General features: G+C 41.9%; 2 protein-coding genes across 6 annotated transcripts in view; one reads left to right on the forward strand and one right to left on the reverse strand.

Moving 5' to 3' along the window:
• TRMU (tRNA mitochondrial 2-thiouridylase) overlaps window positions 1-21343 on the forward strand; it is a 376674-nt gene that overhangs the window by 84642 nt on the left and 270689 nt on the right. The window lies entirely within an intron of this gene.
• Window positions 1-21343, reverse strand: part of CELSR1 (cadherin EGF LAG seven-pass G-type receptor 1) — a 169153-nt gene that overhangs the window by 64124 nt on the left and 83686 nt on the right. For all 5 annotated transcript variants that reach the window (XM_051805168.1, XM_051805172.1, XM_051805169.1 and 2 more), the window contains exons 3-5: window positions 14980-15202; window positions 10473-10588; window positions 7389-7477 (exon numbers count right to left, since the gene is read on the reverse strand). In XM_051805168.1, the coding sequence (XP_051661128.1) occupies window positions 7389-7477; window positions 10473-10588; window positions 14980-15202 (428 nt within the window). The remainder of the gene's footprint in view (window positions 1-7388; window positions 7478-10472; window positions 10589-14979; window positions 15203-21343) is intronic.

Genomic DNA, 21343 nt, shown 5'->3' on the forward strand with positions numbered 1-21343 from the left:
AGTAAGAGCACTGACAGATACTATCTTCAGGTATACTCTCAATTTATGCCTCTTTGGACATTTATATTCACAGAGCTTCCATATGACATTCCTCTTTCTGTCCACCATATTACCTGACTAGCTACAGGAACAGCATCAAGTGAAGCCCTGACCTGGCCTGGGGTTGCTTTTTCTTCCTGACTTTTCCTCCAGGACCCTGCCCTTCCTTACCTTTCATCTCGAGTCCCAAGGAAGTGCAGATGGGATCTGTTCAAACAGCTCTGTTGCAAACAGCTTCATCCCACTTGAGCTGACAGTAGTCCCAAACCCACATCATCAAGACCCTCAGCTGCCCGTAGCTCTGTCTGGAGCACAGCAAGGCACACGAGCTCTGTCCACCAGTGCTAGAGAGCCACCACTCAGATCACATGACCAAATGGGGCTCACTGAGGTGTCCCAGGTATGGAGTTCATTGTTTTTGCCCAGACATATTGCTACCCCTGGCATCAACAACCACTCTGTGGGCACTACTAGTGATCCACAGTATGGAGGATTTGTGGATGCAGGCTTCAAAAAATAAGGTGTGCTGGCACCATAGCACAGCTGTATGGGCATGGGCAAATAACTCTTCAGGATCAGTTTTGGCAGAGGAACCCACAGGTAAGGGAGAAAGCCGCCTTTCCACCCACTCACCCGCCGGCGGAGCAAGCACAAGGGGAGAGCTGCAGCAGGCACCTGAGGTATGGAAAATAAATTACAGTGCGGGACTTGGCACTGAAATAGAGGGTGTTTTGGCACCTGGAAACAGCTTTCAGCCAGTGGATGAGGGATAAAACTCCCTGGGAAGGGAAGGTACTGGTAAATTCTAGTGCATGAGTGGGCTGAGAGCTAAATCTCTACAGTATTAGCTCAGTCTTCAGTGATACTCAAGCCACAGCTTGCCCCAGATGAAGGCCAGTTAACTCAAGAGAAACCACCACTCACCACAGGCAGGAGATTTTTGAATGCATAAATGAGTCTATGAGAGCAATGCACCTCCTGTGCTTTGAATTCACAACACACCAAAGATCAACACTAAGCAGCCCTCATTTCTTTCAAGTTTATCTCTAACAGAAGAATTTGCCTGTTTTCTGCAGCAGTTGTCTTCAGGCTAAATGCAGATCTGGGTTCTGCTGGGTGGGAAGTGCACAGGGATGGAACCCCTGAAAGAGTGGGCTACTCCTAAGACAGTCAAGTATCTGAAACAACAACCATGGCGCTCTTCAGTCTGAAGACATGCAAGGAAGGTGTGAAAGAACAGCAGCTTACTGTTGATTACCAGATATGAGAAGAAACCTTATCCCAGTTATGGAAAAAGAGTAATATTTGTCCTGAATATCTCATCCTGGGAGACTGCAGGCTCAAGAGAACAGTACAGTGGAGATACTCTCCCATCATTTTATACCTCTTGACCATGGAAGACGTTCTCACGCACACATACTGCCTGGTCTTTCAGTTGTTACTTTTGTGAGTCATTCTGTGAGTCATTCAAGGCTTTGTTCATCCAAATCCCCAGAAATTACTGCACTGCACATCAGACACTCAGTGACAGCTTGTTTCTCTCTGCTCTTCTCAGGTTTTCTGTCACTGAGGTAAAATTATCCTATGCTCCCTTAAGCAGATGCAGAAGGACCTTCTGCCTACAGAACAGTAACGTCCTTAAGCAACTTTGATGTCATATATGTATAAGTAACACATAAGATAAGGAGCACATAAATATACATGTACATGCCCTCTATAATTAAAGGAACATGTCCATACGCAAAACATTTTTATGTTGTGCCAAATGATGAATTCTACCCTGAGGTAATGAGTCAGGTAAAACATTAACATAAGTTTGATGGTATATCTCAAATTCTGAACAAAATTGCATTTCTATCAGAAGTTTGGGAGAATGGCTTGAAGTTTTCACTTAATTAAAAACATTACTCACTACTGGGCTCAGTAAAGTCTTCTGTCCCAAGCACTGCCTACAATCATCATGACCCTGTATGCACAATGAATGACAAATAATTCATGTGATATCATTGATACTGAGCGTCATTACCATCAAACATGGTTTTGCTCCTATTCCAAACAAGTATGGCTAAACCTACCGCCACTCATGCTGGCAGGCTCAGGAGAGCCAAAGGATGAGGATCAAACTCCATCAGAGGCTGGCTATATTCTCATTGTGTGGAAAGGAAGTACATTTAGGAGGCAAATAGGGCAACTCACATTGTTATCACGTCAGCTATCCTGTGAACAAGCCGCAGGTTGTTTCTACTACTTTTTATCAGTTTTATTTGTCAGGCTGAAATCTAGACCTTCCCTCACGTTTCCTTCCAAAATAATTTTTAAAATCCCATTTCCCCTAAATTTCTTATCAATGTATATATATATATATACACACCTCTTCAGAAAGCAGGTCACACGCAGGTCACCTTTAATTCAGTACCTCCCATTGATTTTAATGGTTGCAAGATCAGGATCCCAGAAAGTAATGTGTTTGAGCTATCAAGGTCAGTGAATGCTTTCCTCCCTGTCTTCCCCATGCTGACAGCAAATATCTATAATAGCAAGTAACAGGTAAACTGATAATTTGCTACTGGGAAGCTGACAGACTTCTAATATATAACTGAAGTCCTATGAGGAGAAGCTGAGGGAGCTGGGGTTGTTCAGCCTGGAGAAGAGGAGGCTCAGGAGAGACCTCATCACTCTCTACAACTCCCTGAAAGGAGGTTGTAGCCAGGTGGGGGTTGGTCTCTTCTCCCAGGCAAGCAGCAGTAGGACAAGAGGGCACAGTCTTAAGCTCTGACAGGTGAAGTTTAGGTTGGATATTAGGAAGAAATTTTTTACAGAGAGAGTAATCAGACATTGGAATGGGCTGCTCAGGGAGGTGGTGGATTCACTGTCCCTGGAGGTTTTTAAGATGAGACTGGATGTAGCACTTAGTGCCATGGTCTAGTAACCACAGCGGTGTTGGATCAAGGGTTGGACTTGATGATCTTGGAGGTCTTTTCCAACCCGTTTGATTCTATGATTCTATGAATTAGAGAATGATTATAAAACACTCCTAGTTCACTTCTGCTCTCTTATAACTTCCAATTCTTCCCTCTTGGTGTTTTCCCTTCCAGAAATTCAATAGAGCCAACACTTAGTACAAGCTTCATGTGCTTCCCTTAGGCACTTCCACTGAAACCAAGTGTGTCAGATTGTCTCCTCCAATGTAGGGAGCATCCATTGCCATCACTACACAGTAAATGACATGACATTGCTTTCCTGCCTCCTCTGCCAGAATCAGTTTCCTTACTGCAATGTTTTACAGTGCTGGCACATACCAGGATTTGTAAGAATGTATCAAATACTTGAGCTGACAGCAAACTGGTTTAATGCCTCTCTGCAAACACAGTAAACCAAAGCTGGCTCTGGACTCACCTTTTACCGATGAGGCTACAATGGTTGTCCCTGAGCAACAGGGGACCTCCATGATATGCATTAATTCTAAACCGACATTTTTCAACAACACTAAAGATAAACATTACCAAGCACATCACTTCTGAGCTGAGTACAGAAAATAATTTACAGGAGTCACTTCTATACTTAGTTCTTGTTTCATTATGGTTATTACCAAACCGAATTGGCACAGGGTGACTTCGCACATCACCAGGATGCTGTAGAACTGTGTGCATGAAGAAAACAGCTGCTGCTGAAGTTTCCCACCAGAGCTGCCCCCTGCATCCAAGTAATGCACTCCTAGATGATCAGTCAAATGTTGTCCATGGAGCTGCAGGTGCCAAATCCACTCGATCATTGCTCATATCTGACCGTGATCAACTCAGGTTGCAGGAACAGCTTTCAGAGCTGTGAAAAATCATCTACAAAAATTTGCTTTGGACTGAAGTGATTTAGATTATGTATCAAAGCCTGTTAGCCATTCTCCTCAAAAACTAAAGATGAAAAATTAACCTGGGCTGTGATGAAATCTAATACTCCATAGGTGAATTACATTATCTGAAAGATCCAAAGATGGAACCCTTTTTTTTTTCTTGCTAGATGCTATACAAATGCAGAAAGAAGAAAATAAACTGAAGGGTTTCTAGCTTAGTTTTAAATAAGATACTTTAAAGAAGCTTTACAAATAAAGGAACTAAGAAAGAAGGATGAAGCTAAGGGAGTACCTGATCCCAAACGCTTGCTGTGAGCACAACAGGAAATTTTTGAATTGCCTTTTATTTCAACCCGCACTACCACGTCTCACTTTCTAAGGCAGGAGGAAAAGGTCCACCTTGAAGAAACCTGTCACTGCCCAAGGACACAGTGGTGGGTAGGAAGAGGACAGGTACAGCTGTAATAACCCCAGTAGCAGGAGAAGCAGCCTGGCAGCACTCAGCTGTAGGACTGTGAATAATAATAAAAGTTCAAAAAGTCTGTATGGCTTTCACTGTGCAAAATAAGCACAGAAGTGACACAAGAAGGGACTGATGAATGGATAGACAAAGTAATCATATTTATTAAATAAAGAAAACCTGCTGATGGAGCAAAAGGCAGATAGAGAGAGATGAAACTCAACATAACTGAGGGGTAAGAAAACACAGGAATAAATAACTCCTTAAGGGCTTTTTTGTGCAAGACAGACAAATGAATAAAATGGATCTCTATGGGTATGTGGGATGATGATTATGCATTTCCCATGGACAATATTGGGAAGAGATGTCTAAAAAGGAGCAAAGACCAGAAGCTTCCCAGGCAAACAGCAGAATGGAAGAAGGGGCAAGGAACCCCACAAGGATACTGGTGGAGGTAGCCCCTGTGGCCCCGCTGCCAGGGATGGGATGCTGCTGCAAAAGCATGACAGAGAGAGACAGGCAGACAGGAGGGAGGAGAGTCCAGAAGGGGCTGGAAGTGGGGATCAAACATGAGCTGGAGGCAGGGAAGAGGGAGAGAACTCAGGGGAGCTCTGCCTGCTCAGGAAGGCTGCACAGTGTCTGAGCAGAGCAAAGGGGCTGAGTAGTGACAGGATGATGACCTGACACTGTGGTAGGATTTTGGAAAGAGCGGAAGGATGCAGTACTTGCAAAATAATATGCGTGTATAATTTAAGCAAACTCATGAGATTTTGGTACACTGTTATTCAAACATCTCAGCTGCATCAAGTTTAGACACAGCATCCCATTTATCTTGGCACAACTCAAATCCCCAAATTACCTCTGTCTTTTCAACCTCCTCACAAGAACTTTACTTCGAGCTTTGTTAAAACATGAAGTAGCCAAGAAACTGCTTTACAAACAAATACCAGCCTAGGAGAAGGCTTAACCCTGGGGCAGGGTGCGGGGGCAGCCCGGTGGGCAGGACTGCAGAGCTGCCTCCAGCTGCCACTGCCCTGTGGCACCCACTCCTTCTTTCACTACTGGAAAGCTGGTGCAACATATGCAATTCTCAGCTATGCTGGGAAGTCCTGAGAGCCTGCTAAATACATACTGGTTAGAATATCTTGTGCCATTTACTCAATATTGTGAGCTCCCCTCTCCAGCCCAAATTTAACCATTCTGGAATAAATACTGCTAAGGGGAAGGTGATGACCTCGGTCTCTCACACAGACAGCAAAGGGCACAGTGCTGCTTTCCACACAGTGACCCTGCTTTTCATCACTTTCATGTCATGTGAGTGGCAAAGGCAGCTAAGTCAGAGGTGTTTCCTGGTGTTTCCCTCTGCTCTCCCTCTCTGCCCAGAGTTTCCTCCCATTCAATGGAGACTGGCTCATTTTGCTTTGAAAAACTGGGGCAGAAGAAGAAAATGGTGACAGGGAGCACGTGTTAACAATGAGAAAACACCAGCTACTAACATGGTTCACCCACCAGTCTGTTTGAACCACAACAAGCCCTGAAAATGAGGCAGGGGTTTATTTTTAACATCTGTGCCAGATCTCTTTGCCTTTTAAAGAGTGACATGAGGCTGCTCAGGCCCCTTATCTGCTCAGTGGCACTTCAGTGAGCTGTTCCAGTGGCTGTCTCTGCAGCTGTGCCCAGGAGACTGAAAGCTGGAGTGTCCCTCCACTGCCTCAGCAAGTGCCGTTCATTCTGCTGAAGTGATCCACTAAGAAATACACAGACAAGGAAATACAGCATATTGCAGACTGTAAGGAAGAGCCTCACAATGTCCACATGGAAACACACCAAGTTTCCCTTCTATTTCTTTGGGCTCAAGAGAGTACAGAGAATATTAAGTATATTAAGCATAAAACTTACAAAGTAAGTTTTAAAATAAGAAAGTAATAAAAAAGGATTTTATTTCCTCAATAAAATATCCTTAGGCTAGGAGACCCTATGTAGGAGTCAAAAGAAAATTTTAATCCTCTCGTTCAAACTGCCACACAAACTGTGATGAAAGGATGCAACGCTGGGAAATAAAGAACTTGCTGATCATATTAATCCTTCATCTTCCATTCAGCTTCCTACACCGGTATCCTGTTTCCTTTTTAACAGCCAACAATGCTCCTCTATTTCCTTATGTGATCCCCCATAATGCTATCATGTCAAACTTAAAAGCAACACTTCTCAGTCACTAAACGAATCCTGTAATTTTTGTTAAAGATTATTGAAGAGCTCTGACATCTATCTGCAAATAGTGACACCATACACCCTAAAAGCCTGTTTTCTGGTTCATCATGGAATGGCTGCTTTGCACAGAGACCCTGCAATCCTTTTGGTTCAGTCAGACTGAACCTGCTCTTGACAGTGACCACGGGTGCAGCTGTGGGACAGGGACCCTGAAGCCCACCTCTGAGTGCCATGGACTGCATGTAACAACACTTTTTGCATTTCTATTGTGTATCTTTTTATATAGCAGACAAAAAAATTACTTAGTAAGACAGTGCTTTACAACCGAAAGGTGTCAACCATTATATAACCACATTTTCCAAAACAGAGAAGCTAGTGCAAGCTAAACGTGTTATTTTACTGAAGAAAGGACAGCTACAGGGAAGAATTTTGCTTTGCTTCAGAAAATTCTACAGTAGTGGTTTGTAGTTAACTACTCTGAAGGCTCCAGCATAGCACAATTCTTTAACAAGATCAAATCAGTGAAGCAGTTGTTTTAGATACACTGACACTTGTGAGGGTTTAAAGAACTCAAAACTAAAATAGTTCCAAGTACCTGAGGGTTCCCCTGGTAGTACTTCTGAAAAGGACATACTAGGTCAAAAGCCCTTGAGGGGCTTTTTGTCTCAGGCAAAGTGAGCAAGACCAGTATAATTCGTGCAGAGCTGTACCAATATGCCTGGTTAAATAAATAAAATTCAGGTCACCTGCATACATCAACTCAGGGCTAGATGACCCATGCCTCCATTACTTTACAACTAATACAATTATCACCAACACAATTAGTCTTACCTTATTGTAGTACTGCACCTGAACCGAGTGCCACTGCCCATCACTGACCCCTCCCAGAATGAGCGGTGCCACTGTAGTAGTTGTCTCCCCTGGAAAAACAGGAAGAAGTTAAAAATAAGTCACCATCACTGCAAGAAACATGGAGAGACTCTCGTTGGGTGCAGGGTGCAGCCACCTTGCTTCATCATGGAGGAATTTAGGGTTTTGTCCTGCGAGACAGTAAACATCCCCAATTTCACAGAGTTATTCTAGTGCACAAATACCAGCTTCTGGCACATTTGGGTGAATGATGTTATTTTTTATCATGCTTCTGCAGAGCACAGTAGGTAAATACAGCTATTGATAAAAAATATAGGAGGAAATGAGGAATGAGGAAAAAATGTGCATGAATTTTTTTGCATTTCTGCCAAAAGCAGTTTTTTTTTAATATGATGAGCATTGTGATGGGATCTTTTGTCAAGGAAGGGAAGCCTACTCCTTCACAGAGCTGCAAAAGTGAAATCCAAAAGTACTCTAATATAAAACCCATGGTAACCTTGGTCCCAGCAAAATTTTACCAGTGATTAATGAAATTATTGGCAGCCTTTCAGTATTTAAATTTGAAAGCAAGTCTTTGCAATTGGAAAGCTGAAGCTTTTAAGACAGGACTGAGTCAGCAGAGCCAGCTCAGTAACCAGGCATATCTGTTTCGAGGTAGCAGCAAAATAAACATTCATGTCGAAAGTACATAATAGGCCTGGCACAGAGAAAGGATTGCTAACTTTTGACTTTTTTTTTCCTTTCTCTTTCTTTGGTGTTTTTTTGTTTTGTTTTGTTTTGTTTTTTGGTGTTTGTTTTTTTTTTAACAGTAAGCTAACAAAGTTCATAGTATTGTTGAGCTTAAAATATACTTTCTCTCTATTTGCAACAAATACCTGTGTGAAGTATTACTCCTGCATCCCCTACTCTCCTTTAACCCCCATCTTATATATTTCTTTTATTTAAACAACACATTTTCAGCTTAGCATGTATGACATCCTGCTGTGATGGATTTTGTCATTTAGTGATAAAAAATCTGTGCTAATAATCAGGCTTTTTATTCAGCTATCAAGTTTCTGCATAAGGAAGTTCACCGTTCTGCAATCCTTTTGCTTTGTTTTCTGAGAAGAAGTTGTTGCGACAGGTAAAACAGTCAGATCAGGTGTCCAAAACTTGTACTGTTCGTTAAAAGCCACTTAAAACTATAAAACATAAGCCATTCTCCTTCCAAAGAAAATACCATTTGTAACATACAGGACCAGACCTGTTTGCAGGTGCAGCAGTGCAAATCTAAATTTAGTTTCATATATTTTAAAGGAGTTGCTCTGCATTTAAATGCATATAAGTGCAAGTAGAATTTATTTTTTTCCCCATTCATCCTCAGGGTACCTTCCAAGCAATTTGGTTCAAGTTTAGACAGGTGGAGCAGAGCGACAGAAGAAAGCACATCTCTCTGACTGCAGCATGTTATTTCATTACACTAATCCATTCAAAAACCTGCCTTAAAATCTAATTTGGACAACTCCAAGGTAATAAAGGGGAAATGAAACCAGATACCTTCAACCCAAAGGGCCCAAGTATGCACTTAAGCATCACTGGTAAATCAGTGGGGTCACACAGGATTCACCATGGGGTCTGAGGGAAGCAGCCAACACTGTTAGTGAGTTTGCAACACCAGCATGGACTGCGCCTTCGCTTCTATGGCTTTACTGCTTGCAATATCTCACATTCCACAAAAATAAAACAGGAATTGACTTGAGCCCACACGTCTATCCTGAATACAGATAGTGGGAAATAGCAGGATTATTTCCTGAATTATGTGCCAGTACAGAGGCACAAACATCTCACTTACATCTATATCTTACTCCACTTGACTTACAGGACAACAGCCCTTCTCAGATATTTGTTTCTGTCTCAATGGAAAACTACCCTAAACCTGTGACAACTAGAGGTTGTCTGCACTGCTGAGCTTTCATAAAGTCATCAAAGCCTGGCCACTGAATGCACAGGTCTGCTTTTGGGCTGAAGCAGGAATGCCAGAGGTCCACTGAGAGGGACTTCAACCTACTGCCATCCTAGGAGTGATTCCTGATGGCTTCAATGAGCTTTGACCACACTGCACAGCAGCATGATACCAGCTTCCCCTGAGATCCCTTGTCATGGCAATTAGCACAGCTGGGCATGAAGTTTTGGATGAAACTTGGGCTTTTTAACTTGAGAAGCAACCCTCTGTTGAGGCTGGAGTGGTCAGGGTTTGCTCTGATCACACTTTTGTCAGGAAGAACTTGGCTACTGCCAGGGCTGGTTTTCTGGAGGAAATGTCTACCTTGGGAGAAGGCTATGGCTCAGGGATATGTGCCACCCTGAGCTTTGCTTGTTGGCCTTCCCCTCTCTCTTCTCCTACAAGCACTGGAAGACACTGTTAGTCCTAGTGCATAAACACAGCGAATGCCAAAGCCTCCATTTCTTGTTTCCTAGTCCACCACAGCAATGAGTGGGCAGCTAAGTTCTAAATTCGTTGTTGTTTATGATTTCTTCCAAGAGGAGGTGTTTCTGCAGTGCAGAAATGCATTCCAGTGACAGCAGTACTCCTCAGCAATCCCTAATGAATGGCAGGCAGTTTTCACTTTTGCTAGCTTTTCCTTTGGCTCGTGTGGACTCTTTAGATAACATTTATGCACCTATGTTTCATTGATGGTGTAGTATAAAAATGCATAAACACACAACATTTATCACACTGTGATAAAACGAAGTCTCATTTAAGCAAACATTAGCTTGGAGGCCAACATTCAGGCTAGTGCCAATCTTTTATAGTAGTCATAAACTCTGGCTTTTATAACTGATATGTTGACAAGCTCCTGCCTACAACAGCAAATGTACCCACCACAAACCGCTACAATCTGGAGTACTTTACAACACCTGGCATCAGTTGCTCACTGTGCAATATCAGCCAGTAAATTAATGAGGCAGCAAACAGCCATATAAAATCACTGAAGTGCATTTCCAAATGGCTTGAGAGGATCTCCTGACCACAGGCAGAAACGCTCGACTCAAGCAAGACCTCACCTGCAGAGAAGGTGAGCTGGATCTGCTCCTCAATGATCTCCAAGGCAATGAAGTCATGCTTCTCATTGAAACGCCCATTGTAGAGGAGGAGAGCGTTCCTCTCCCTGGTTGCAAACCTAGAACACAGAGACGTGCGGTTAGTTCATGCTTAACGGCTTATGGATTAAAGACCGACGGTCAAGTCACCCAGGAGAAAGGTGGCATTGTGTTCAGCAGATAAACGAGCCTTTGAATATCTCTTCAGACAGAAAATTGTAAAACTGAGGAGTCAGCAACGGGATAAGTCTACTTTTTCACAATCAACAAGGCAAGCAAGATGGAAATTAGAGAAATCTACTCTTCAGAGATCTGCTATGGATGCTGACCCTCACAAGGGCTAAAATTAGGCAGACACAAGATGCAGCGTCGGTATCTGACCCTTGACAAACAGTAGCACTTACTACACTCTGCAAACAATCCGAAAGCTAGAAAGCATTTTCACATCAAAGGGGGGATACTTGCTGACTGCTTGCTGTCTACAGGGTACAAGGAGAGTCATCAACTGATTAAAAAAAACCTGATGGGGAGGCAAGGGAAAAGAAAGATAAGAGTTACTTTAATAACACCATGTAGACAATCAGGGTTCATCAATTAACAGGTCAGCCAATTGGAGGAGGGAAAATAAACACTTAAATGATTCCACTAAATCAGCACAAATAGGTGGGGTTTGGTTTTATATTTCACACCTATCTTGTAGAAAAAGGGCACACTCCACTTTTAATAAAGCCTGTTTGGGAGTTTTTTGTCAACACAGAACATTTTTTGCAAATTTCTCCATGTCGTATTTTATAATTTTTAATTGAATCCTAATATCTCTGGAGAGTTGCACACAGCTTTCATCTACTTAGAAATGCAAAAAATATTATTACACTTTACATAAACATTTTTACAAAGATTAATATTAGATAAAGAGAGAAAAAGAGAGAAACCATGGGAATTTCTTGTGTTTCCCAATGGCAGTGTAATCTGATTTTGTATCTTGAACTTCAGGAAATATGCCTGATTTAAATTAACCCACTTTTCCTACTAATGAATCAAATGCTGAGCACAGCTAATGAAAACTGTCTTCCATGGACAGAAGAAATTGTTCTTATACCTGTCATGTCCCATCTACTAGCAAGACTCTCATGTGATGCAACAAAACCTGCATTCAGAGAATGTGAAAGAAGCGGTATTTGGTTTCAAAACCAAAGAATATTTTTTAACAAAAGTTGTTTGTCAGATGTGTATGTTGTGGATCACACTGAGTAGAGACCTTTCAGAATTTGAGCTACATGGAAATGGGAAATTTTATTTATGGATTTTTTAATATCTTTGAAGGACAATTAATTGTTCTGGTTCAGAAAACAGAAGTCAAAATTTTGACATTTCCAGTAAAATACAAATTTCAAAGAATATGTGTTATAGTCCATCAAAATATTATATGACTGTTTTGATTACTTTTAATCGGTTTTGCTATACATGTTTATTTCTAAATTTGTTTAACATAATACAGAATAATATTATACAAGTAGAAGGCAAACTAAATTAATTATGACAATACCATTGAAATACTTCAGTATTATCAAAACATGGATTTAGTTTTCACTTTTCACCATCAAACATTTCATCCAAAGGAATACAGTTCCTGTAAAACATTTCCCAAGACTATATTTTTCCAGGGATAACTGCTTCATCAAAATATTTTGACCAGAGCTATCCAGAATATATATTAGCAAAGGAAATGGGAATAATATTATTCTTATAATTGGGAGTAATATGTTTCTTCAGTGGGCAGAAAGATTTAATCTGATTAGCAAAAACAGGAACCTTAGTTCTGTTTGAACATATTTTTCTCATACGATTACAATTCTCTATCATAATTTTAAGTATGAAACTACTATTTGTTAAACTATTCAATTATTATGCTATTTTGTATATTTCTTTACTCCTTGGTCAGTTCCATCTTTTGTATCATACTCATAGTTAAAGCACTACTGCCTTTGAACTTGTTTGGTTATCACTAACTGTGGGAAAGATACTGTTTTTTAATAGAAGGGATATTTTTAATCTCATGATATAGGAAACAAAACATACTTCCTTAGAGAATTTTGAATAAATAATGAGAAAACGTCCCAACTGACAGTGTCTCTTGGAGAGAAGGAGTAGTAAGTGTTGGAATTAAGCAAGGAAAATGTACAATGTTGGGAGCAGAAAGACATGCCTGGTCAGTTACATAAATACTTTAAAAAAAATCACATTTTAGTTATGAGACTGAACAATGCAAACATCCTGCTCTTTGCCAGAAATGGGTCATGAGTCAGTTAAGGCTGAGGGAAGACAGACACCTTGGGATTTTACCAGTGTTCCCAAATCACAAAATATATATAGACAAATCATCATCTAGTCAAACTGCTAATTCTTGCTTATCCTCACATAACGTTTTCCACTTGCACTGAATGATAATAAAAGCCAAAGAGATAACAAGTGTAAATAAAAGTGAACTTCTGGTATGTAAAGCTAAATGGGTTGCTATTCTAGACAGTGTGGGATAAACTCCATGATGGTCTAGACTTCTTATAATCATATTCGGTGGACTAAGTGGTGTTTACCTCGTGACTAAATATGCCATCGTGGTTCTAAAGGCGGTGAAGAAACCCTGGTGTAAGCCCTATCTTGGTACAGTAGTTTGCTATTGCTCAATAACAGAGCATTTGAGTCACTTTAACTTGAAGTACCCTAAACATCAAAGATCTCTTCCTGAAAGCCTGAAAAATGACACCTCATGGCTGAGGGGACAAGTCAAGGGTAGTGGAGGCAATTCATGCTGGCAGCTAGCCCAGACCGCTCCTTTGTTTGCACTCACTGTACAGTCTGACAAGTCCAACAGAGCCTTTTGCTCTGTTTTTTTGCTAAGTTTTTCCGTGTACTTAGCTCTGATGCTCTAAAACAATCTTCATGGGCACAATTCTCCCTTACCTTGGCTCATGTGCAAACCATGTCTGTGCTTTCTGATTTAACCAAAATATCAAGATTCCATAAAGTTTCAGGTTTTAGGATTAAGGCAGAAAAAAGATAAAATGATAGAATCATAAAATGATAGAATGGTTTGGGTTGGAAGGGACCTTAAAGACCATCTAGTTTCAACCAGGTGTCCTTGGGCAGGGACACCTTCCACTAGACCCGGTTACTCAAAGTCCCATCCAACCTGGCCTTGAATGCTTCCAGGAATAGGGAATTACTTACCTGTATTAAAAGAAGCATTACATGGGGAGTCTCTCTGGCATCTTAGTTCAGGAAAGTAAACTATGCTAAAGGACAGAACTGAAAAATATGCTGGAAAGAAGTGGCCTGACAGATGTAAAACAGATGTAAAACGACTGGGTGCTGGATGGGACACATACCTGAAGGTGTCCTCCCTGAGCACTTTACTTTCTCTGGACAGACACACAAACACATCTGTCCTTGCAGCTGCTGTTGTACCTCTTAACAAATCCCCAGCCCTGCCCTTTGGGGTCAGGACTAACACATTTCGTGCTGTTTACTCACAGTCAACTGTTAGGGAAAACCAAAGGTCAATCCTGACCAGCTAAACCATGGGAAAGCTGCAAACACACCCCCTCCCCAGAGAAGAGGCATGTGTGCACCTGGAGCTCTGGCTCCACACCAGGCAAGCCCTATGCCTGACCCAAGAAGTCTTCTCCAGAAGAGGGGAGGGAGAACCCTAGTCCATGCAGTGTGGCTGGTATCATTGCTACCCCTTGCCTCCCTGAGCGCCCTCAGGGGAAAAGTGACAAACAGGCCAGAAGAAGACTGCTCAACATGGGTGTACAGGGCAGATGGGACGGGGATGAGACTTCTTGTGCCTGGCAGCCAGGATGGGACCAGAAGCAGGACTTGGGTGTGAAGGTCAGGAGGAGCAAGGCGAGGAGCTGAATCAGTGGGGGTTGTCACAAGCCCAAGGCTGGGAACCAACCGAGAGCAAGGAGCTGAGGAGGACTAGCCTGTGCTCAGCCGTGACCTGACACGCCCAGGTCCTCTCACAGGCTGGGAAACAGAAGATGAGAAGAGCACTCTGAAGCAAGCAGTACAAATGGTTTGGTTCTGCAGCCAGTCTGAAGATCAGGAGGCCACAGGCCCAACTAGGAAAAGTGTCAAACCCAACACACACCTCAGCATTTCTGCAGCTGAGGGCTGCTGAAAGCTGGCCAGAGAGTCCTCATGTCCCCTCTCCCTGCTCCATAGAGCTGAGTTACAATGGGGAAAGTTGTGAGTTACAACAGGGAAAGCAACTCAGCAGCATCCTCAGCAGGGTAGAAATCAAATGCTTTCAAATAACATGCCCGTGCCCTGCTCACAGGAGTCGCTGTCAGAAATGCCCCAAATGACCTTCACAGGTAGGCCTTTGGTGGGTGGCAGTGTGTAACAAACAGCCCCAAGCTCAAATGAGAAGCCACCAGCCACAGAACCCTTCCCTGTTGGGACTTACATGAGGGAGACGGTGAAGTGGAAGCGCTGCCGCAGCCCCTTGAAGGTGATAAAGGACTGTGGGGGGAAGCTCCTGGTGGTCATCTCGCAGTAGGGCCGCTCATACTCGCCCGGGGGGCACTCGCACTTGAAGCCCCCAATCAGCAGGTTCACGCAGGTTCCTCCGTTCTTACACACCCCTGGAGCACAGCGGCCCGAGCGCGCGTTCACCTCACAGTACTCTCCTGCAAGAGGAGAGAAAAACATCAGGGAAGGTGACACCTCACCCCAGCAACAAGTTGTGACATTCAGCTATCCAAGTGGTTCTGCTACAGGTTAAGCTGCTTCCAAACTGCTGCACCGACCCCCTCTGAAACTGAGGTACAAGACCGTCATTGATGGGGGGTAAGGATGCCACATCCTCTTTCAAGCATGAATTTTCAGGGGTGTGCAGGATATGATTTGCCAAGCAATCCTCTTGCAAATATCCAACAACATTGGTTTGGTTTTCAGATTCCTTGGCTGCTTCCAAACTGGGTGACAAATATAAAGCTGGTGACAATCAGTTCTTTATGGAAGAGGTTAAAAAACCTACACATTCCCTGTCAACCAAAATATGTGTAAATAGTTTCACTATGGTTGAAAATTGTGTAAACAGATCAATGTTTGTACCTTCATATTCAATGAATTTGGCTTTGCTGCTCACGGCAGAGGCAGGGTATAGCTGACCTCATGATAAAGCTCTCCAAACATTTAAACCAAGAATAAGCAGAATACAGACAGCATATAGATTGCTTCTACCTTTTCCCACACATGCATCCTGAAGATGAAGGCCATTTTCTGAACCCTTTGGGGATGGGCATATTAACTTTCCACAACAGTTATGGATTCTGTGTGCCACTTGCTGAAGTTGTTTCCCCCTTAAATGCTTTGTCTTTATTAATCTTAAAAGTATGTATTAAGATGTGTTAAATGCAATACTAAAGAATGAGGTGTCTTGCTTTGTATGTATGCTGTGGCTTTTTATCCTGTGTTTGCCCAAAATCTGAGAATTAATCACAATTTAAAAAAAGTAATGCACAGAGGATATTCACTTAAAAAATATGCTGCAGTTGGGACAAAAGCAGCTGCTGAATTAATCATTGTACAGAAAGCTAAACCCTCTACGTGAGTTAATTAGTTAACATTTATGTTTTGGCATGTGTCTTCCTAAGGTATAAAGCACGTTCACATCCTGCAAGTAAAACTGTTCAGAGAAACTGGAGGTGGCATATATAGTTGAATTTCACCCAGTAACAGTGTCTGACAAACAAATGTAGAGCAAAACTACTCAGCACAGCCAGCTGAAGGAATGCATTTCCAACAGTTCAACATTTGCATGATTATTCCCTACCAGATTATACAATTACATTGGGACAGGCTCTTTCCAGTGTTGTCCATCAACGGGACAAGGGGCAATGGGCAGAGACTGAAACACAGAAAGTTCTATCTGAGTATAAGGAAAAACCTTCTTCCTTTGAGGGTGACAAAGCACTGGAACAGGCTGCCCAGAGACACTGTGGAGTCTCCTCTGAAGATATTCAAAACCCATCTGGACACAGTTCTGTGCACCCTGTTCTAGGTGAACCTGCTCTAGCAGGGGGTTGGACTAGATGATCTCCAGAGGCCCCTTCCAACCCCAACCATTCTATGGTTCTGCTTCTGTGATTGATTCAAGCACAGTTAAAACCGTGAAAATGCATTCCTGCAGGAAAGTAAAAGCAGCAGGAGCTGTGGGCAGTGACTCACAAACAAAGGCAAATTTAAACGGAAAGTTTTGCTCCAGTTGCCACCCCCACAGCCCTGCTCCCACGGGTTCCCACGCCAAAGCGTCCCACACTGGGCGGCAGGCTGCAGCCAGCAGTACTGCTGCATCCAGACCTGGATCTGCACCACTTTTCTGTTCCAGGCTGTTAACTGTGATGGCTTGCAGCTGGTTTAGCCACTGCCCCAGAGGTAGTGACCTCTGAGACAAGGTGAGCTGGGGAGCCTGACTGTTTTGGTCCTCCAGCTTTGCTGCCTTTCTTCTTCTCACATCAGCATCAGGTGCCTCTCAGACAGGTATGATTTAAGCTGGTAGAATGCAGAGCAAACCAAGACTGCTATGATCAGCAGCCAGACAAATGCACGCCCCATCCAGGTTGGGCTCTGCTCCAGAGGATGGACCTGCTCTGCACATTACTCTGAAGTTATAAACCATACAGCCTTGAATTCAACTTCCAGTCTGTGCTTAGAGCTTTTCTGATTCAGCACTGATGTTCCCATATTCTCACTTTAACATTTTACATGAAATGCTGTGAAAATCACTTGATAAATATCTTCCTGTTTCCAGTTGGTTAGAGCATGGTGCTAATAACACCAAGGTCACGGTTCGATCCCCATACAGGCCATTCACTTAAGAGCTGGACTCGATGATCCTTGCGGTCCCTTCCAACTCAGAATATTCTGTGACTCTATGATTTATCAGCTGTAAGTATCAGGCAAGATTATGTGAATACACCCTCCTTAATACTTTAAATGCTCTACAATGTGTTTCTTTTGGAAAAAAAATCGTATACATCATCCAAGACAGAAAATTCCCTCAGTGTATTGGATATGCCACACAAAGCACACACACACATCAGATGCTCTAAAGGACACTACAGAAAGCACTTGCTGATGATCCACTGCATAAGTGCAGCCAATCCTCCTTACACACATATCTTGCGTACGAAAACTCTCAAAAAAATGGAAAAATGCAAATTCCTATAGAAAGACTAAACACAGGTTTGTTGCTTTAAAAAAGTAGTAGGATATTTTGTGAAATAACTCTCCAACTCATAGAAGAATGTAATCTTCAAGGTTTTCTGAGAACAGAATGATTTATTTTGTAAAAGCAAATAACATGCAGGCTTGAATACACAGAGAGAAAAAGGAGTGCGCTAAAAGGAGAAATTCCTGGCATTGCAGCATGCTGTGGAAATGCCATGGCAATACAGAGGTGAAATATAAAAGCCTAAGTTGGAAGTCATTGATGGCTCTGTATTAATCCTGTGATATAAAAATAATGTATAGACCATTTGTTTAGATACCTATATAGGCGTAAAACTATTTAAGAGAAAAGAAAGCTTACAGAAACATTCTATTGAATTATGTTTATTACAGCTTTTTATTACGATATTTAAAGAAGTAATTTAAAAGAATATACTTCAACTTTAAATAAGATCCTTTATGCTATATTCATTCAGCTATAGCATCACTGATGTCCCAGTTACTAAAATTATTCTGAATTCTCTTTAGTCTGTAATGTAAATGAGAACTGCATTTGATGCATATTCTTTGATGTTAAATTTTCATATTTTATGTGTATTTACCAAAATGTATTAAAATCGTGGTTTTTAAATCTCTACAGTACATCCAAGGCATCACTGTGCTTCAAGGCACAAAGGTTACCAAAAAACCTGATAAATCCTTAATTACCCTTTTTTCCAAAAGTGCCCAGAAAGACTTAGAAACTGAACATTTTTGCCTTTATGAAGTAGCCATCTGAGCAAGAATTTGAAGCAAGACTTTGACCAGGATTGGCAACAGAAGGCACCTTTGTGTTGCTCTTGGGTTTGTCACTTCCAAGGGTGGCCACCTCCTCCCAGACACATTCCCGTCCCATAGCTCTGCCTTGCAGGAGCTTTGAGGCACAGCCTGAAAATCATCCTCAAAACTTGAACCAAAGCCTGCACGAACTTGAAGGAAGAGCTGGTTGCTGTCTGGAGCTGGTGTCAGAAGGCCCTAAGGGAAGAGCTACTTAAGGAGCAGAAAAGGAAGGGAACTGCATCAGCCAGCCTTTGGGAATGAAAAGCGCTTGTGTGTCTCCTTGCAGCAGAAGGTCAGAGGGTTGGGATGCACCATCAGAATGGATGTCTTACAGTCCAGGAGGAAAAAATAGCACAGAAGAGGGAGAGCTGCTGGGCAGTGAGGGTCTGGAGGGGCGAGGGTGATAAAAGCACAGCCCAAATAGCCGTTGCACACAGCCTGGGGTCAGTCTGTGATGCTGGCAATGCTGGTGTGGCTCAGCCCTCACCCAGTCCATGAACCTCCCCTTTGCCTCTCATTTCTTTGGCTAATATAATTTCATTTTTCACACTGGCCTGGATTTTAGAAATCACTGACCAAACGAGTTACATATCACATCTCTGTGAAATCCAAGCAGGAGATGTGAAGCTTCACCCCTCCAGCTGCTAAAGCTAAAGCAAGCACTGTCAGATAACACGGGCCATGGCTGCCTGTTATCTGCTGGCAGATTCCTGGGCTTTGAAAAAGTTCCAGCCCTTGCCAGAAAATGATTTACTGTTACACAACAGTAGCTGATCTTATAGGCTCCCAATCAATATTGATGACTCTTAAAGCTATGAGTCCTGTGGCTTTTCCGCAGCCCTTTATGTAGTGCTTCCTAGTTTTAAAGCCCTTGAGATCACAACGCGGTACTTGCTTTTGACAATGTGTCCTACTCGCAAACATCCTGTTTTTAATACATACCTATCCTCTTTGATTTTAGGACTAACTTTACAAAGATGTTAATCATAAAATTTCTGTTATTAACTTTATGTAAGTAAGGACACCACGACATCAGGTGCAAAATAACAAGAACATGCAAAGCCAAAGTTTGGCTAGAAGATTTGGTCTCCCTCTGACCTATTCCAAGTAAAGTAAAGAGAGTTTAACTAACAAACAATAAATGGTGATAAAAAAGTGAAAAGAAACAAAAACTATCTTAAAAAATGAGAAAATAATCTCACAATTGCAAATGCCTTGTGAGCTGAACATTATGGGTTTCAAACAGCACTGGTGTGCATCAGTGAGGTGGGCTTTCAAGAAATCTGCCTGTGGTTTAGCTGGTGAGTTGCTTGACCTTACAACAACAATGTATAACGTTTGAAAGCTTGCTGAAAACAATATGATGGCATCCAAATAAATACATAATTACTCTACAGATCAATTTTCTGCAGTATGTTTTCCCAATATCCCAGTTTAGGGACTAGTTCTCAAAATTTTGCACTATTCTCTAATTGTTTTCAACTGAAACACTACATTAAATACATATTTACATGAAGTAGCAGACCTGCTCTGATGCTTGTTTCTTTTTTTTTTCAGTTTCCCTGCACACATGTTAATTTTTCATGCACTATCTGTAGTTGTTTTACTTGAACTGATTCTTTTCTCCTTTTCTTCATCCTACCATTTGCTCCCAGACACATATTAATCTATATTAACATATTAATCTCTATGTTTGTAGTTGCTTTACCAGAATGGAAAGCATTTTGAGAAGCTGATTTAAGCAGCCCACCTAAAATTATATATTTTAAAGTAGAAAGGAAAATCAACAATAATTAAGGCAAAAGGAGAAACAAGAAACAGGACAACTAAATTCTTCAAAGAATTTCCATTGACCCATTGCCCTAATAAAGAACTAACTATCATTAAAAATGTATTTGCTATCTTGTATATATTATGGGAAAATCAATACTACTTTTTCTCTAGTAACTAAACCACTACTACCTTACATGACAATTGGCACTAAAGTAATCAGTGCACTAAGTAATAAGAAGGTTGTTAAAAACAAATTAGCTGCAGAATCAGCCTGGAAATCTCTACTGGGACAAGAGATAAAGAGGCTGGGATCCAACACACCTGCTTTAGGGGTTGTTTCACCATAGTTTAGACTGAGTGGGAGTTACCATAGTCCCCTCCTTTCCCCAAGCACGCTGCAGTTTCCTCCCTCTCCCTTGTGCTAGCATTCCTGTAATCCTGCAGTTGACTGATCTGTAGAGCTAAGATGGCAAAACACTATTCATTTCTTTACTGAAGGGTTAGTGATCTTCTGATTAGGTCCCTCCTAGGATTGATAGGATGAATAGCTCAGCAGGCACATGGGAAGGAGGCAGGACCATGCACCCAGGAATAAGAATGAAGGAATGGTCTTAGAAAGGTTTAACTGTTATGGAAATACAGCTTTAACTTATTTTAGACAGCTCATGTGTGAGACTAGTGGCTCAATGATCCACTTAGGTGGATCAAAACCTTCAGTAGATACCCACTTCTCTCCACTGACTGTGCATGGATATACTGCAGGAAAATTTGCCTAAAGCACAGGGGCAAGTCAAATAATCAAATTAACATTGGATTTTGCCCATAAAGGGAAATTCATTACTTCAGTGGCTCTGTGGTGCATGAGCCTACACTCAGAACCTATTGAGAGGTCAGCCTTACCTCCCAGCAAATTCCACTTACCAATGAAATGCTAAACAAACAAACAAACAAACAAAAAAACAAACAAACATCTGCTGGTTTTATGAGAGAAACTAGAGAGCAGT

This window comes from Manacus candei, unplaced genomic scaffold (genome assembly GCF_025592945.1).
Source record: "Manacus candei isolate 608988 ecotype Guabito, Panama unplaced genomic scaffold, ASM2559294v1 h1tg000063l, whole genome shotgun sequence".
Lineage (NCBI taxonomy): Eukaryota > Metazoa > Chordata > Aves > Passeriformes > Pipridae > Manacus > Manacus candei.